This window comes from Hoplias malabaricus, chromosome 17, assembly GCF_029633855.1.
Source record: "Hoplias malabaricus isolate fHopMal1 chromosome 17, fHopMal1.hap1, whole genome shotgun sequence".
Lineage (NCBI taxonomy): Eukaryota > Metazoa > Chordata > Actinopteri > Characiformes > Erythrinidae > Hoplias > Hoplias malabaricus.
The window spans coordinates 12,116,190-12,133,564 of record NC_089816.1 but is presented as its reverse complement, the minus strand read 5'-3'; the positions used below and the strand labels follow the sequence as shown (position 1 = coordinate 12,133,564).

The following is a 17,375-nucleotide window of genomic DNA, read 5'->3' as shown; positions in this document are numbered from 1 at the left end:
AAACTTTTGGTTTTACTGTTTGTTTGTTACAATGACATGTTTCCAGGGGAACAAAAATGAACAGAAACAAATTATCCACTGTCGACTTCTATTCATTTAAATCCTGTTTTTATTCCTGAATAAAAAAAAAAAAACCAGCATATAAAAAGTCTCTTAACATCGCCTCTCTGTTATGGTTGAATAGCATGGTGAGGCAGTAACGACTTGGCATGATGCAATCTCTCTTTATCTGAAAGAGGAGGAATTCCGCAGCTTTGGAGGGGGTCTATTGGACGCAGCGGCCCAAATCCACCCCTGAATGAAGGATCCGTCTCTCTGAGAGAAGAGTCCAGCAGAGCATATCCTTCAACCCTACAGGCCAAAGCCAGAAAGCTGCAGCTGGGCCAGTGGGAAAGATTCCACACTGACCCTGTGACCCTCTCTGCTTCATTATACCACTTCTCTCTTTCAGCAGCTGCTCACACACAAACCTTACAGAGGGAAAAAAAAATACTACAAACTGTACAGTGGCTCCGCTAACGAGCTGCGGGCATCGTGGCAGATGTTCATGTGAGATAACTTTTGCACATGGCGCGAGAGTATCCAAATAAGTTATTTGCCAGAAAGTTTCATGCTCATTGGAGTGCAGCGAGCGAGGAGACACAGGGAAATGAAGTGGGGTGAGCTGTCTGGAACAGGACTGGCTCTCTTCTGCTGAGGACGTTTACCAATTATAAAGATTCGTCTTAATGTTCTGAATCCCCTCATTTTGAAATGTGAAATGGTCCTGTATGTCTCAAACATAACAGATAGAAAATAACATGTCAGCATGTATTTGTATAACAGTAGTGTACAGTAGTGTATTTTATTTGTATCATAATTGGAATTTGTTTTCGAGGAATTAATCAGTGCAATTTACTTGTCCACAGTAGATCACCACTGTATGATGCTTTCTCAAGTTATTTATCACAGTTTTTAAAACAGTGTTTATACTAATCATTTAATGTTTTTTTTCTGTATACAGCTTACTGTACATAGCTTCAGGATGATAATCTATTTAACTATAATTTCATGGGTAACACCAGTGTCCACCAAATTGCAGAGATTCACATCTAAAGTAATACTAGCTTTGCTTCAATATGGTTGGTTCATAGCTCCATTGCAAACCAAGTAATTACTTATACAGTGTTTTTGTAATTGTTAACTTTATGTTTTTTTTTTGTGGTTTTATTTTCTGTAGATCTTTACAGCTCTACCACCCCTGACCCTGGGCATTTTTGAGCGCTCCTGTAGGAAAGAGAACATGCTCAAATACCCAGAACTGTACAAGACCTCTCAGAATGCCATGGGCTTTAACACCAAGGTAAACCCTCTTTTTCTGTTTACACTTTCCTAGACTGTGATTTTTCTACACTTCACAACACATTAGAAAAGCCCTCAGTAATTTTATAAAAGTAACCTATATTAATATGCTCAGGTATAATTTGGATAGACAGTTCCTTGCATTCCTCAGTCGTACAGTTTTGTTTTCCTCATGTTCTTATAGTCTTTCCATTGTGGGGTTCATAAAACAATTTGAAATCATTAGAAATAATGAATACACTTTGTGTTGGTACCTTCCAAGCCATTAGTAGAAGTAGATCATGTGCACCCTCTAATATGTGCAATGATAGACCTGTATACTACAAGGGAAAAATAAAAAATTTATATAAATGTTTATCTGTAATGTAATTTCTTTAAAAACCATCAGTCATTCAATGTCAGATTTTCAGTCCATGTCTTGAATGTCTGGAGAAGAAATGAATAGTTTATTGTAGAAGTTGTTTGTGTCTGTATCTGTCTGACCTCATGTCTCTCTCAGTAGCCTTTGGAACTGTCTGCTGCATTAATCAGTGGCCAGAGCTCTCTCCTAGTCTCCACAAGTCTGTGCTGTTCATTAATATGTTTGTGTGGTGTGTGTGTGTCAGGGTATCTCTCTGTCTGCCTGTGTGTTAGCTTGTCCCTGCTGTTAATGAAGCTGTCTCTTCTCCAGCCTGAGAGTGTGGGCCTGTGTACCCCCTACACTCCAGCTCCACAGGCATGGAGACCTGTTGAATACACCACAGACATGGATTAAACACAACACAGACACACACACACACACACACACACACACACACACACACAGCCAGAGACAGAGAAATGTTTTTTACTAATTGATAAAAAAAAGGACCAGGGAAAAAGAGAAATCTTTCAAGACAGAAGAAGAGTGCAGCATTCTGTGGACAGATTTGAAGTGAAAGTTTGAGAGACTGAGAATGTTGCCAGGAAATCTGCAGTATTTAGTCTGGAAAATGATTACTCTGCTTGTTTATGCAACACAGGTCTGCCCACTGTTGAGGTGTGTGTGTGTGTGTGTGTGTGTGTCTGTAACCTGATGTGTTTTCGTATATTAATGATATTATATATGATATTAATAGTATTTATGCAGAGGTTTTTAAACACCGAAAAACAACCGAATGTAAGCCACAATAATACAAGGATAGACTGCAGTAAATAAGACCAGAGTGTCGTTCTCATTCTCACTCTCATTAGCTCGAGTTCCTATTTTATCATCTCTTTCTTTATCACTAGCCCACTGTTGTTGTGGGAGGTAAAGGAGGTTGAGAATATTTTAGTAGAAATCTGTAGAGAGTCCTTTTCACATACAAACACACACACACACACACAATATCAGGAGCAACCCTTCAGTCCCTCATCTGGACAACACACACACTTGCATCGTGATGCTTAGCAACCTGCCCCTAGCCTGAGGAGAGGGGCCTCTCAGTGACAAAGTGTTATGAACGTTTATTGATTTAATTAGCATTCATTATTTGGAGGGCACCATTGCATAGTGACTGCCCATTCAGGCAGTTTTATTTTTCTATGTTGTACTAAGTGTGTGTATGTGTGTGCGCACATGTTTTTGTAGAGAGGGTGTGAGAGAGAGACATAGTTTGAGGGAGCACCTTTAGCTGGTGGGAGGCTAATTGGGTTAAATGTGTAATTGAAGCATTGCAGATGATTTGCCCTGTGTGAGCTGGTTAGAGACACAGTGGGGGCTTTAAGCCACCCCTAGTGATGATGATGGGGTGTGTGTGTGTTGGGTGGGGGTGCCTGAATCTCTGGCATTGTTTTCTTAGGCGGTAGCAAAGGTGAGAGGGGTCAGGCTGCAGAGGGCAAGCTGGAACACACGGCCAGATCGAAACAACACTGAAGAAAACAATCTCTGGATCCTCCTCCCTTTTCTCTCTTTTCTTCTCTGTTACTCTCACTGCTGTTTTTCAATTTTCTCCATCCAGCACCCATAAAAATACACTTGCCTCCCACTTCAACAAATGCTGATCATTAATCATTTGTATCTGATTTGGCAAGGTTTGGGTTGGTGTGGATGATTTTTGATTCAGTTCTGGATGGTGTTCTCATTGGCTTAAAAAATAACAAATAAATAAATATCACCAGATATCTAAGCTTTATGGCCAATAAATAAATAAATAAATTCTGAGAATAGTCAAGCAAGATCTATATGACTATCCATCTAGCATATTTCTACTCCATTTAATCCTGTTTCATTTTTGAATTACTGAAAAAGAAAACTTAAGCTTCTTGACTCTTTGCAAACAATGGAACATTTGCTATTAAACTTTAAACATTTCCAATTTTTTTATTCTTTTGTTTAACACGAAACATGGTCATCATATCATGCTTGCTTCATCATCAACATCCATTACCTTTTGCTTTTAAGTGACGTTTTCCCAAGATTATGTCCTTTCTGTGGGTGTTAGTGATGTTTGGCTAATATGTTTATATGCAGTTTAGATAGTATTGGGGTAATGTTTGAGTGCTAACATTGTGATGGATTTTACAGGACTGGTCAGAGGTCATCTAAGGAAAGGGCAGTCAGAAAACATTCTCAAGTCTTCTGGCATGATTAATTTCATGCCTGTTTCATGCTACATCGCCATTAGCCCTTTGTTTGCCTCCATTTGTGCATAATGTAAATTTAGAACAAGGTACTTTTGGAGAGGATCACTTATTCAAGTAGAACACCAAAAATACACACATACACACACAAACCTATGCACCTATGCAAAATATGTGCAGTACTTTTTCCATAATTTCACATGCCTTATGTGCTGGAGAAACAAGTAAATCCATCTTAATTATGGTAACCTCTTTGTGTTTGTATTAAAAGCATACTCTTAGGCTTGTTTTTCACTCTCTTTAGTTCACAGAGGACTGCTTGTGGTAATTTAATAAGGAAACAAAGTGGAGGAGAAAACGAAAGGGGAGAAAAGTGAAATATCTCTTTTCTGAAACCTATCAGAGTCTCTCTCTCTTGCTCTCTCTCTCTCTCTCTCCCCCTCTCCCCCTCCTCTCACAGGATATAGGGTATACGCTGCGTCTGTCAGCAGGGTGGCTATTGAACACACAGGCCTAACAAACCCTCCACTTAGCCCAGTGCTGAGAGTACACAAAGCCTGTGGGCCAGGGGTCAGCAACAGGGTTACAGTGGCCACCAGCCCAGCTTTTCTCATGCCTCTCCCTCTCTTTCCCTCGGTCTCTCTTTCTCTTTCCCCTCCTCCACTCTAATGCAGGTTTTTTGGGCTCATTGTCTGAACGGACTCTTTCACTCAGTCATCCTCTTCTGGTTCCCGCTGAAAGCCTTCCAGCACGGTGAGCACACAAATACACACAAAGACACACTCCTCAGCTTGCTTGTTAACTAAAATAATTATACACTACCTCACACATATGTCTGTCCTCAGTCTGCTAGCAGTGGTTTACAGTTTCCTTCTCACTTTAATTATACTCTGTGAACCAAGTCATCCAGTCTGAAGTTTGTTTATTTAATTTTGCACTGGAGCTATGAGGCTGATGCTGTTAACATGTAATGGAAACCTAAAACCTCCCAATTAGCATGTGGCCTGCCAAAATCATCCTCAACAACCTGAGTCAAGTTGTTAAGCAATCCCAATTAGACTTGCTTATGGCCTTGTTCAGACAGGCATTTGAAATCTGATTTTTTTTTGAATGGGCGAATTAGGACAGATTTTCTTCAGTTTGACTGGTAAAAAAAAACACACATAACACACAAAAAAAAAACACACAAAACACATTTAAACCTAGATTCAGTTTGACCAGCCAGATCGGATGTATTGTTTTTTTCCCCATCATTCAGCACTGTGATTGCTTGTTGCCCTCTCACGCTTACTGTGACAACCAGTGTGGTTAATGTGGCAAATGTGACTACACTCTGACCTTGCAATTCAGATTTGGTCCACTGTGTTCGTATTCATGGAAAAAATAATTTCATTCATGATCAGAACTCATGTTTTGTTACTTGAAATCTTGTTGAGATAAACTTGACCGTGTTGAGATAATGCTTCCATCAATCTTTATGCACAAAACCCCAGCATAAATCCAAAGAGGAAAATTGCTTGGCTTACTACATATTTCATGAACTGAAATAATAAAAATATCTTTCAGATACAGTCAGTAAATGAAATTTTACATATACATCATTTGAACTGTTTTTTCTTTGTAGTAGTGTGTGTCTGGGTGTGTGACACACAGCACACACATACTCACAGTTTTATGTTCATATCTGCACTTATTCATGTGATGCAGCCACACGTTTTTCACTCTCCTTATTTCCCACATGCATAAATATGCTATAAGTGTGTATGTGAGTGTGAGAGAATGAAGTTGATGAGAGGTTGGTTTGGCCGACAAGCTGCTGGACCACACAGAATCAGCTTCTTTCTAAACAAAGCAACAGAGTGCTCACTGTCTGACTGACAGCCTTTCAACACACATACATACTCACAAATATTTATGCACTTCACATGCTTATACACAGAAATATTCAATCACATCAATGCAACAACATCATAGTCATTAAGTCACACAAAAATTAATGCATGCTGCAGACCTTGCTGTTTAAAAAAGTGTACACTCTGTGTGTTTGTGCTATGTATAATAGTGAAATCAGTGAGAGTGTTACAGTGGTGGCTCTTGTTGGTGTTTCTGCCCTTAGATCTTTCCACTCACCTTATCAACACCTTGGGCAGGATTTAAAGTCATACAAGACTAGACATCTGTATTATTTAACAGTTCTGTCAAGAAACTATTGCATTATTATTTTTTCAAAAATATGCAGCTGTCCAAAACAACATTAAACATATCAGCTGCTCATTAGGCTCAATGGGCCATTAGAAATTGTCCAAAAACTTGGAATAAAATTAAATTGTATTAAAGGTAAAGGATATTGTTGCTTTCTCCAGTAAATCCCCTGTTTATGGAAATGTTTTTGGTTGTTTGTTTGTTTATTTTCTTTGTTTTTGTTTTTGTTTTTTTGACATTATTATATTTAAACATTTTCACAACAACAATAAGGCATGTCTGTGGAGAGTAAAACCCCACTGACTATTGTCTGCTTTTCTCCTTTCTGCAGTAGCCTCTTCTCCCTGAAAGCAGCAGTCTAATCTTTTATGTGTTTAATAACAGGATTCATCTAAACACCAGGGTGGCAGTGTTGTTAATGGAGCCATTACTGGCTCTGAATTGTAAATTTCTGACTCAGAATTGTTTAAGCCTTATGTATTTATAGTCACACTTCCATACACATATGACACACATACATACCACACAAGGCTTTAAGAATGGTCCATCAACCCTGTTATTTAGCCTCTTTTCCTCCAACAGTTGACTCAGTGTGAAGAGTTCATCTTGAGTAGTTTTTATGCTGTCTTATATTAAACTGTGGGTATAAGATTGTGTGAAAGAGGATGGTCCCCTGTTTGAATTTTGGTTGCTTCTTTGCCATATTCTGATGGAGCTGTCACCTTGGTTTACTAACTTGGGGCTAAGACACAAATTTTATAAAGCTTCTGTTTTATAGTTTAGTGAAACTTGTGAAATTCTACAATCTTGGATTACGTTTATGTTGTCTGAGCATACATTTGGGAACTGACAATCATATCGGAACTGACAATGAAGCTATAAAACCTAAAATTGAGTTCTGGCATTTTGTTTTGATCGTAAAATGATATTTATTGTTCATGTTTGAATTTCTTGTATTGAGCAATAAAATCTTTCATGTTGTTCCTCCTCACAGATACAGTCTTTGGGAACGGAAAGACTCCAGACTATCTGCTGCTGGGGAACATGGTGTACACAGTAAGTGTGTGTGGATTGAAGGGGGCTGTGTGTATCCTGTATTTTCTTGTACACCTCAGAGGAGAGAACACTAGTCCTCACAAAACAACTCTGTGTCCAACCTGTTCTCAGTCTCTAACTGTGGAATGTTCCTGTGTATTACAGCATTGTGAGACACAAGTTTATCTTTATCTTATGTAACAGAAAAGATGTCAGCCATCAGCATCTGACTTCATTTACAAACACATTTCTAAGTATTATGGAAGGGCAATTAGATACCCTTATTATGATAAAATGCATCCTGATACCCTTTTCCAAATATATGACAGGTATTATCAGTACGTTATTCTGAACATTGGCATATATCAAATAAAAACTATTATATAGGGCATGTAAACAACAACGATTGTAGTATCTGCATGAGCTGCATAGCAACAAGTAGAGCTTTGGATCTCAGTCAGTTCTGACACCATTTTTATCATGTAGACTGAAAAAATCAAATATTGTGATATTATCATTTTTAACATTTCACATTACTCACCATTTATATGGGTTTTTCTTTTTGCAAAGAAAATGTTGACACAGATATGACAATCTTGTAACAATGAAAGACTTTGTGTGTGTGTGTGTGTGTGTGTGTGTGTGTGTGTGTGTGTGTGTGTGTGTGTGTGTGTGTGTGTTTCAGTTTGTGGTGATCACTGTATGTCTGAAGGCAGGGTTAGAAACTTCCTCTTGGACCATGGTAAGGATGTCTCTGTATTCCCTCTTTCTCTCCTATTTTCGCTCTCTTATTTGACTTTATATCTTCTCCTACCCCTGCCAGCCCTCAATATTTTTGATTGTTAAGATGTAAGCAAAGTCAGTCATGACTTTGCTTACGTCACAGAATGGTTTGATGTGTTATGAGTCTAAGTGCGAGGATAAAATGAGTCATACTGATTCTGCTACATATTACAGAGGTAGCAGACATTTAAAGGTTGTCTCACCTCCTTGTCTCAGTGTCTGAAGTCTTGGTGTTGCACCTGATTTAATGTTTGAGTGCAAAGACAAGGTTTATCAAACATAACAAAATATGTTCAAATATGGCGACACGAGAATGAGGACTAAGAACAAAGTGATGGAGGCTAAACAAATCATGGTTTCTGCTCTTTGTTCCTCACTGCTGGGTGCCTTGCATTTGAGGTAAACAGAGTCTTGTTCCCAACAGAAACCGGTTGGTCTGAATAGGGCTGTTCAGACAGGATAAGAAAGGTGCTATGATGTTGGACACTTGTGGTATTTTGACCAAACCATGTCACAGACATGTAATTATAACCCCAGAGACCAGTGCAAAGAGTATAATATATTCCATTTAATGTACCCTGTAAAATGAATTATATACAAACCTTTCAACTGAAACTGTATCTCAATACAACTGTAAAAAATTTCAGCCTAATTTCTAAATATTTAATGTAATAAATAATAGAGACTAAGAGAGTATTAAATACGCTAAAATGAACCACTGCTGTAAGGACTTCTGATATTTCTTGAATGCTTTTCCAGAATGAAGCATTCAGATCTAACCACTCTGAATTACTTTGTTTACATCTGAAATATTGTGCAGAAATATTGAAAACCATTGAATTCCCATTTAACATAAGCAAGCAATTTATCATATGTATTTATAGTCTTATGAATGGTGTGTCTTTGAGGAATAACTTCAGAGACACTGAGGTTTTTGCTCTTTGTGTTTTGTTCTTTCTCTCCACAAATAGTTCAGTCATATAGCCATTTGGGGCAGCATTGGATTGTGGGTAGTGTTCTTTGGCATCTACTCCTCTCTATGGCCTCTCATCCCTCTGGCTCCAGATATGTCAGGAGAGGTAAGACACACACACACACACACACACACACACACACCTAAACATACACTGTCTGTCTTTCCTGGTGCCATCATCCGGCTCCTGTAAGAGGTATGGCCCACACATTCACATAAAGACCACCCTCTCTGTCCCCTCAGGCCTAACACTGTCTTTACACTAATCAGGGTGTTGTGAGACTTCTGCTTATCAGGACTAATAGGAGATTTGGTAACTGCATACCTCCGTTAGGCCCCAGGTCGTGCTGGTTTTACACCACACTCTCACCTCGCAGTTACCTAATGGATCCCCTGAAGCCTTGTTAGTGTCACCTGTGTGGACAAGAACAATTTAAGAGTTATCTGCTGCATCTCCACATTCCAGCAGGGTTTCAGGAGCACATGGTGAAGTGTGTTTAGAAATAAAAATGTGCTATCAACTTCTAGGAATGCATCACAAGCATCCAGCCTAAAGTTTCGCTATATTATCTTGCATGCTCTTGTTGAGCTGAATCAGAGGTTGACAATGCACACCTTCACTGTTGCTTAAAGGTCACTCACTTTAAATTAGACCCAGGGAAACCATCTCAACTTCAGCCTGTTTGGCTAATCCTTGAAATTGTTTCATTCAACCACAGCTATGTTTGAGCTGGCATTGCAGAAACACCACACCTCTTTCTTCCATTTCCTCTTTTGCTCTCCCTCTCATGTTTTCTTTCTGATTTTCTCTACCTTGCAGATGTCTGGTCTTGTTTTGTGTTTGTTCTTTATGCCAAACTGTGTATGTGTGTTCATTTCTCCCTGTATTTGCCTGCGTGTACAGCATTGTAATAGATGATGCCCCCAGGAACACTGTAACATAATTCTGGCAATTGCCATGGTAACAGAAGTACACAAGGCCACAGAGGAGTGTAATTTTTTGAGAGCACACACCTGATAAAATTATTTAAATGTATTATGTATTCATGTCCATTAAAACATTCTTCAGTAAGTTATGATCAACAAATTAAGGATTCTTTTAAAGATTTTTTTTTCCATTTAGACTTAAATCATGAAGAAAATATCTCCACTACTACTACACATTTTACAAACACATTAGGTATGAATTGAAAGAATATTAAGGGCTTTAGTGAGGTGATGTGCTGTACTATCTCAAAAGCCACTGAATCACTGCTCCAATAAACCTGATATATATACATATATACATATACATACATACATACACACACTCATACAAACACACACACACCCTCTCTGAACATGTCCACTCAGTTCACCTCCAAAGAGACACGATTCAGCTCCCCTTCATCGCTCTACCTGACTCTCTACGTTTGATAGCCATGAAAAGAAGAAAGGCTAAGATCAGGCACAGTCATGGTAAGAAAAGGAAAAGAAAAAGGAATGGTCCTCTGATGGAATGGATTATGATGTAAAGATAAAGTATATCAAATAGCTTTTTGCTGTGAGAACTGCAGTTAGAAGTCTTAGTTTGCACGTAAAAGCTGTCAACTCACATTTTCGGCTGTGTTCAGACAGAATTGCTTTCTGCTGTAAAGTATCCTCTGATTAAGCTGTGGTTTGCAGGGCCAAGATCGTTTTAGTGGGTCTTAAATAAACAATGCATTACACAAGTTTGATATCAGTATTTTCAACCATATAAACGCTAGTCCAGTGTAATGTCACAGAGTCCAGTACTCATTAAGAGAAGAAAGGTTTCTCGAAAAGAGCTGGAAAAAATTCTAAATTGACAGAGAATACATAATAATATTGAGAATGTAGTTAAAATAAATGATGCCTAATATTCTAGAAGCGGTGATCAAATATTACAGACAGAAAATATTTTACACTAAATAAGCAATTGCACTTTAATAATCAATGGATAATATTTTTCAACTTTCATTTAGTTTTTAACGCTCAAACCCAAATTAATATGACAAGTACCCTGGGTGCTGGGTGAAGGTTAAAAACGGCCAAGAAACTTGAATTGTTGTGTTTATCCTAGTGTTAAACACAAATTAAAAAAGAATTTGCTGCCTGGTTTTAAAGCTTACTTCACTGTCAAACTTTTGACAGACTCAGTTTGGTATGTGGCCTGCATACCATATGTTATATTCAGAAGGGTAAAGTGGGAATAATTATTACTCGGCCATATAATAATCTGTATAATTCACCAAAAATAAAAAAAGAATTGCTGATTAATTATATGATCATTTAATGTGGCACATTTTTTCTGTTATATGTTAATTAGTATTGTTAATGCTGGTACTTGTACTAATTCATTGATTTTGTTTTCTGTAACCATTAAGAGAGTTAGATCTCTTAACAGTAATTTACTTTTAAAAATCTTGCTCAGTCAGTTAGAATGTCTTATGATGCATTTAATTCTTTGATATATCTGAAAGCTATTTAATAGCTTTTGCCATGTTTTTTCTATGACTACGTGTTCAACCCCTCTAATATTTGACTCAAATTTACATCTTCTGTGACTTCATAGAGTGTGCACAGCAACAACATTCCACCCGAGAGACAGATAGGGAGCCCCTTGTCTGTATTTTCTTGACTTCTGTAAATCAAAGAGGGAGAGAGCCTCAGCATTGATTATTGTGTGTGTATATCCAAAAGTGTGCGGTCTCTGCTTTGTGTGTGTGTGTGTGTGTGTGTGTGTGTGTGTGTGTGTATGTGTGTGTGTGTGTGTGTGTGCTTGTGCGTGTGTGTGTTTAAGTTTAGAAGTGTTGACTATGTACTCTTGTCACACACCTCCAACAGAGTCAATAACTCCATTGTGAGCAGTGTGTGTATGTCACAGATAGTTTAGTTGAGTTATCTGTGTTTTTGCACAGTTTCTTGTCCAGCACTTTGTCTCCCTGCGTGCAAAGGCTACATGCTGCGTGCAGAGGGATGGAGGGATGAGAGAAAACGAGTGTTTGTTTTTCATTGTGGAAGTTATGAAGGGTCAGAGGCCTCTTTTCTCTTGCCTCGCAATGACAGCATCAGGGAATTGGTGAATTTGTAGAAGCTCTGTTTGGAATTAGCCTATTCTGTTCTTTCTTTCACCATCTCTCTCTCTCTCTTTGTCGCTCCCTCACACACACACACAGATGCACAGCAGGCATTAAGTGATACAGCAGTCTGTAAAATCTCAGTCAGCTCCTCTGGATAATTCTGTTCCCTTTTGTACTACTCACTAATAATCACACACACAAACACACAGAGAGAGGTACAGGTAACTGTCATTTAGATGTAATATTTGGTGTAAAAAGGTTGTTATTTTATTATATTATATTACAGTATAAAAATTATTTGAATTATCCCTCTAATAAATGCATACATTTCCCTACAATTAACAATGCATGTATATCAGTGCAGTTAGAATAAACACATGTCTTTATTTTGCATTTAATTTAAAGACACCGGCTGCTTTTTACATTGTGTTGAAGTGTTGAAATGTCATGATGAATGAACATATAGAAATTATCCAGTTACTTGGAATAAAAGCTTGTTTTTCTTAAGCATTCTGTATACATAGCATGTGTGTGTTTGACAAGTCTGAAGGGAGGGGTGTACACGTGTGTGTCAGTCATCAATGTTGAATCTCCAGGGCCAGACGAATGGGGAGAGGTTAGGCCTGTCTTATTTTGCCTTATATTTACCATCTCAATGGCCTGCATTAACATTCCTAGACCTACATTATCACTGCCAGGCATGAGCAACCAAATGCTGCTGTTCCACAGTATTACTGATTAGTGCAGCAAGGCATAACTAATCCACACATTCAGTCATTCGGCAGTAAAGTCACTCACTGCACAGCTTAACAAACATTCAGACACTGACTAGTTTAAATGCTTAATTTTGACCAATAACATCAAAAATGTTTTGCTAAAACTGTTAGACTGTTAGAATAGAACATTTCTGTGAACATTGTTCAACTACAGCTATTCCTAAATAACTCTTCATTAGTCATTTATATGTACATTTATTGTATTTGGCAGGTGTTCTGATTGCCTTGCAGTTTTACACTTGTTACACTGGTAAAGTGGCTAATTTAGTGTTAAACATATAGCCCAGAGAGATGAATTGGTTTAGTATAATTATCTTCCCTAGCCTGAAATCAAACCCTAGTTTGCTGTGTGGAGAGCAGTGATACTACCCATTATGTTATACAGATTGTCATCTATTATATTTACAAGGTTATGAGGTTATGCTGGAAGGTTAATCAAAAGCTTTTGACCAGGTTGTATACATTTTGCCAAGTTAATTGTCCAGTAATGTTACACAATCTAATGTCAGTGGACTGTGTGAAGAGAGAAAAGGCTTCACTGTTGAGCTGTTGTTTGAGCTGTTGAATTGTACAGAATGAAACACTTGAGTTAACCTCTGTTAGCTTTGGCATGCAGTCCACAGGAAGACTGCTCAACCCTCACCCATTTACAGCTGGAGACTTTTCACACCAGAAACTTTGTTTTCCTGCTGTTAAATTGCATTAACAATTTTAGTTGCCTTTATAATATATTAATAAAGACTAAATATATCTTATTGTCAGATTACTGTATGAACATGCAAATTTCAGATTTATTTTCAATTGTTAGATCACATGAATGCCTTAATGCTTATTAAGCATCTAAAATAAATGTAAATAAATATTAAAATATTTATAGCAATTGGTCTTCTTGCATTCCGGGTAGGCTCCAGACCCACCACAACCCTTAACTGGTTAAACAGTTACAGACAATTAATTAATTAATTAATGTTCTGGTTGCTCTGAACACAAGAAAATATTAATAATAAATAACATTTAATTAACATTTAATTTATAAGTTTAGAGGCTTAGTATTTCACAGCTCCATGTAATATTTGTATTAAATATGATTAACAAATGGTGTGTTGTCCAAGTGTGGTTTTAATGTGTGTATAAGAATGTTCAGATGAAACCATGAGGATACAGTTCATCTGCCTGAACGATGTGCATGTATGTATGTTTGGGTTTGTTGATGTGTGTGTGTGTGTGTGTGTATTACATATAGAGTACGCTGATGCTCTGTCAAAACACACTGATGGTGTGACTATCGAGGGCTGTTTATTGGTCTAATCTAAAAGACAAACCCTCAGCCTGCTCGCTGTGGTCTCACCGTGGCCTGCAGACCTACAGACCGCAAAACTCTCAGAGGCAATGATTTACTGTCTGTATACCCACAGTTCTCCATAGATAAACACACCATTAAATCCCCGTTAAGCAATACGTTTATAACTCTAAAAACAAAGGCAGGGGGAAAATGTGGTTAGCTTGTGAAAAATTTCTACGTTCACCTAGAAATTTATTGCCGCAGTAATTTGTAAATTTTCCACCTCTTTTGTTTGCTTTGTAGGAGCGTTCCTCTAATGAAAAATTCCAGGAAAATATTTCAGAAGTTTATTGTTACAAGGTCATTTTTATGATTGCTGACTTTGATCTAATATTCACAGTATTAGTTTTGTTTATATTTCAAATAGCTATGAGTCAGTAGAGTGCATTTGATTTCCTGATACATTAGACAAAAATGGAAGTGATTAAAGTGTCATTACTGGTGAGAAAACAATATTTCCTTAGGGGCTGCTCAATTTCCACATGACATGAAAATGTCTGGTGCAATTTTCTCAGATGTCGCTTAGCAACACATTTTCAAGTGCAGTTTTCTCAGGTGTCGCTTAGCAACACAGAGCCGGTTGTTGAGTCGGGATCAGCAGAGATGTTAGGAGGGAAAAGGCCATTTTGATTTCCAGTCATTTGAGATTTCCTTTTCGCCCGTATGCTTTGTCAGACATCAAAGTGTATTGGGTTGTAATAGCAAGCAGCTTAGCTAATTTGGGAACACCTGAATTCTTTGATAGTTTTGACACTGATTGGTGTGTGCAGGCGTTCCTCACGGCGCCGTTTTAGGCCCTCGCCTGGTTTCAGTTACAGGAAGAACATTGTCTGGGCTGTCGAGTTTGGACAAGTGGCACAGGCATGTAGTGTGTGAATTGCGATGTGAGGGGGCGGCCTGGTGCTCTTTGACATTTAATGACAGATAGTTTCAGTGCAGCAGAGCCAAAGCAAACAGGGCGAGCGCATCGGCCCACCCTATAGCACAATCTCTGTTCTTCTTGCTTAGACCCTATGGAACCACACAAATATTGCTCTCTCCCTTTCTCTGACTTTCTTCTCATTCTTTCTCTCTCTTACACTATTACTACATTTTTGGTCTTTTTTTCCTATAACTCTTTAGAATAACTTAAGAGTTCTTTAAATAACTTTGTTAATTTTAAGAGTTTTTCATCTCTCTGCAGCGTTAAAACAACTGTTCCCTTGCCCATCAGCAGGACTGATCCAGGGTAATGCAGGATTTTTTAGCAGAAAAGTGTTTCTCATCATGAAATATTGTTTTAGTTCTAATAAAGATTTGTGAGGTTTGAGGATTTTAAATATAATTACTTCATTAGTGAAATGCTTTGTTGCTCCTTTTCTCACCCAATCCAAACACATCAGTGCCTTCACAGTCTGTGTTGATTTAATTCATGGGTGTACTTTGGCTCGTGTGCCTAATGCTAGCGTTTCCTTGGCCATCATTTGAAAGCGATGTGATAATATGTTGTAGTTAATTTTTTTTAGATAAAAAGTTACTCCTTTTTCAGCTTGGACTTTTACAAAGTTTTCCACCAAGTCTGCCAGTGTTTAACCGTTAAACGTCGTACAGACATTTGAATTAAACGTGCATTGTGAGCATGCACTATGGCATGCAATTTAGTGTAAAAGACAAATTGCCTTTTGAGTTTTTCTGTAAAAATTCATCACGTGCCAAACCTACAGGTATAAAATATTAAAGGAAGGCTGAAAAACTAGAGATGACTGAGTAATTCTTTTTCTTGCTAATTCCCAGCCACAGTTTTGAGTTGGAAAAGTGTGGTGCAAACATTTACCTAATACACAGACAAGCCTTCATACTACTGTTTGTCCTTTGGTTTCTCTGGCTGGAGTGCATTTCCCCCTCTCTTGTGCACACACACACACACACACACACACTTAGTTATACACACATACATATGCATAAACAGAGATCAGTTGAGTGTACAGGTATGTGGGAGCAGGTGAGGTTAGTGGGTTTGAGGTCTATTTGAAAAACTCTCTGTGACTAATAGTGTGGCATTGTGCTTAACTGCATCTGTAGTCTACTAGAGAAGCAGTTCCCACCTGTAGTTCAGTATCATTTCATGTCGTATAATTCTCACACACAAACACCTTTACACACAAATAAAATAAGCCATGTATGGCAGTGAACACACATGCACACAATAGAGATTATGGCAATGAGAAGTGGGCCGCCACCTTTGTGCCGATGGAGTACTTGGGGATTATGTGCCTTGCTCAAGGGCACTTCAGCAGTCAATATTGGAGAACTCCCCCAACCCCCATTTTTCCTAGTATTTTTGGGGAGTGAACCTTTTGGTTTGAAATGGACTAAGATGGCAGTATACAGATTTTAGCTCCAAACAAGTAATATGACACTTTATTATTTAGATTTTATGTTGTAAATAATCAGTCAGAGAAGGACACTCATGCTTTATCTACTGATACTACATCTACACCAAACTTTTAGGCATATTTATGCATGACATGCTAAAATTCCAGGTACCTTTGTTCAAGCACCTTTCCGCAGTTTCTTCACACAAACCTTTTCTTTTTATCACAATATGATTCAATGCACCATCACTCCCTTGTTACTGTCTTTACTGAAGTGTTGTGTAAAATAGTGAACACTGCAGTGGATTAGGGCGGCATTGTGGTGCAGCAGGTAGTGTCACAGTCGCACAGCTCCAGGGACCTGGAGGCTGTCGGTTCGAGTCCTGCTCCGGGTGACTGTCTGTGAGGAGTTTGGTGTGTTCTCTCTGTGTCCGTGTGGGTTTCCTCTGGGTGCTCCAGTTTCCTCCCACAGTCCAAAAACACACCTTGGTAGGTGAATTGGAGACTCAAAAGTGTTTGTTGGTGTGAATGTGTGTGTGTTGCCCTGTGAAGGACTGGTGCTACCCTCCAGGGTGTGTTCCCACCTTGCGCCCAATGATTCCGGGTAGGCTCCGGACCCTGGAGCATTATGAGAAACATATGTTTCTGTTATTTGCATTATAATGTTCCTTTACTGTGTTACCCCATATCACCCCTTGATGATTATGTGTTTCAGGCAGACATGATGTTCAGTTCTGGAGTGTTCTGGATGGGGCTGTTCTTCATTCCTGTCACCTCTCTGGTGTTTGATGTGGCTTACAAAGTGTGAGTTTTTTATCAGCTTATCTCTAGGCTTAGACAATTCTTATGTGTTAAGTGTGTTAACAGTAATTAAGCTAGGCATTGTCCCTGTCATCAGGAGAT

At 38.4% G+C, this 17,375-nt stretch overlaps 1 protein-coding gene across 6 annotated transcripts in view; it reads left to right on the top strand.

Annotated features, from left to right (window-relative positions):
- The window catches only part of atp8a1 (ATPase phospholipid transporting 8A1), a 121,929-nt gene that overhangs the window by 97,652 nt on the left and 6,902 nt on the right, over positions 1–17,375 (top strand). For all 6 annotated transcript variants that reach the window (XM_066648822.1, XM_066648819.1, XM_066648821.1 and 3 more), the window contains 6 exons: positions 1,220–1,342; positions 4,599–4,677; positions 7,121–7,182; positions 7,847–7,903; positions 8,916–9,023; positions 17,188–17,276. In XM_066648822.1, the coding sequence (XP_066504919.1) occupies positions 1,220–1,342; positions 4,599–4,677; positions 7,121–7,182; positions 7,847–7,903; positions 8,916–9,023; positions 17,188–17,276 (518 nt within the window). The remainder of the gene's footprint in view (positions 1–1,219; positions 1,343–4,598; positions 4,678–7,120; positions 7,183–7,846; positions 7,904–8,915; positions 9,024–17,187; positions 17,277–17,375) is intronic.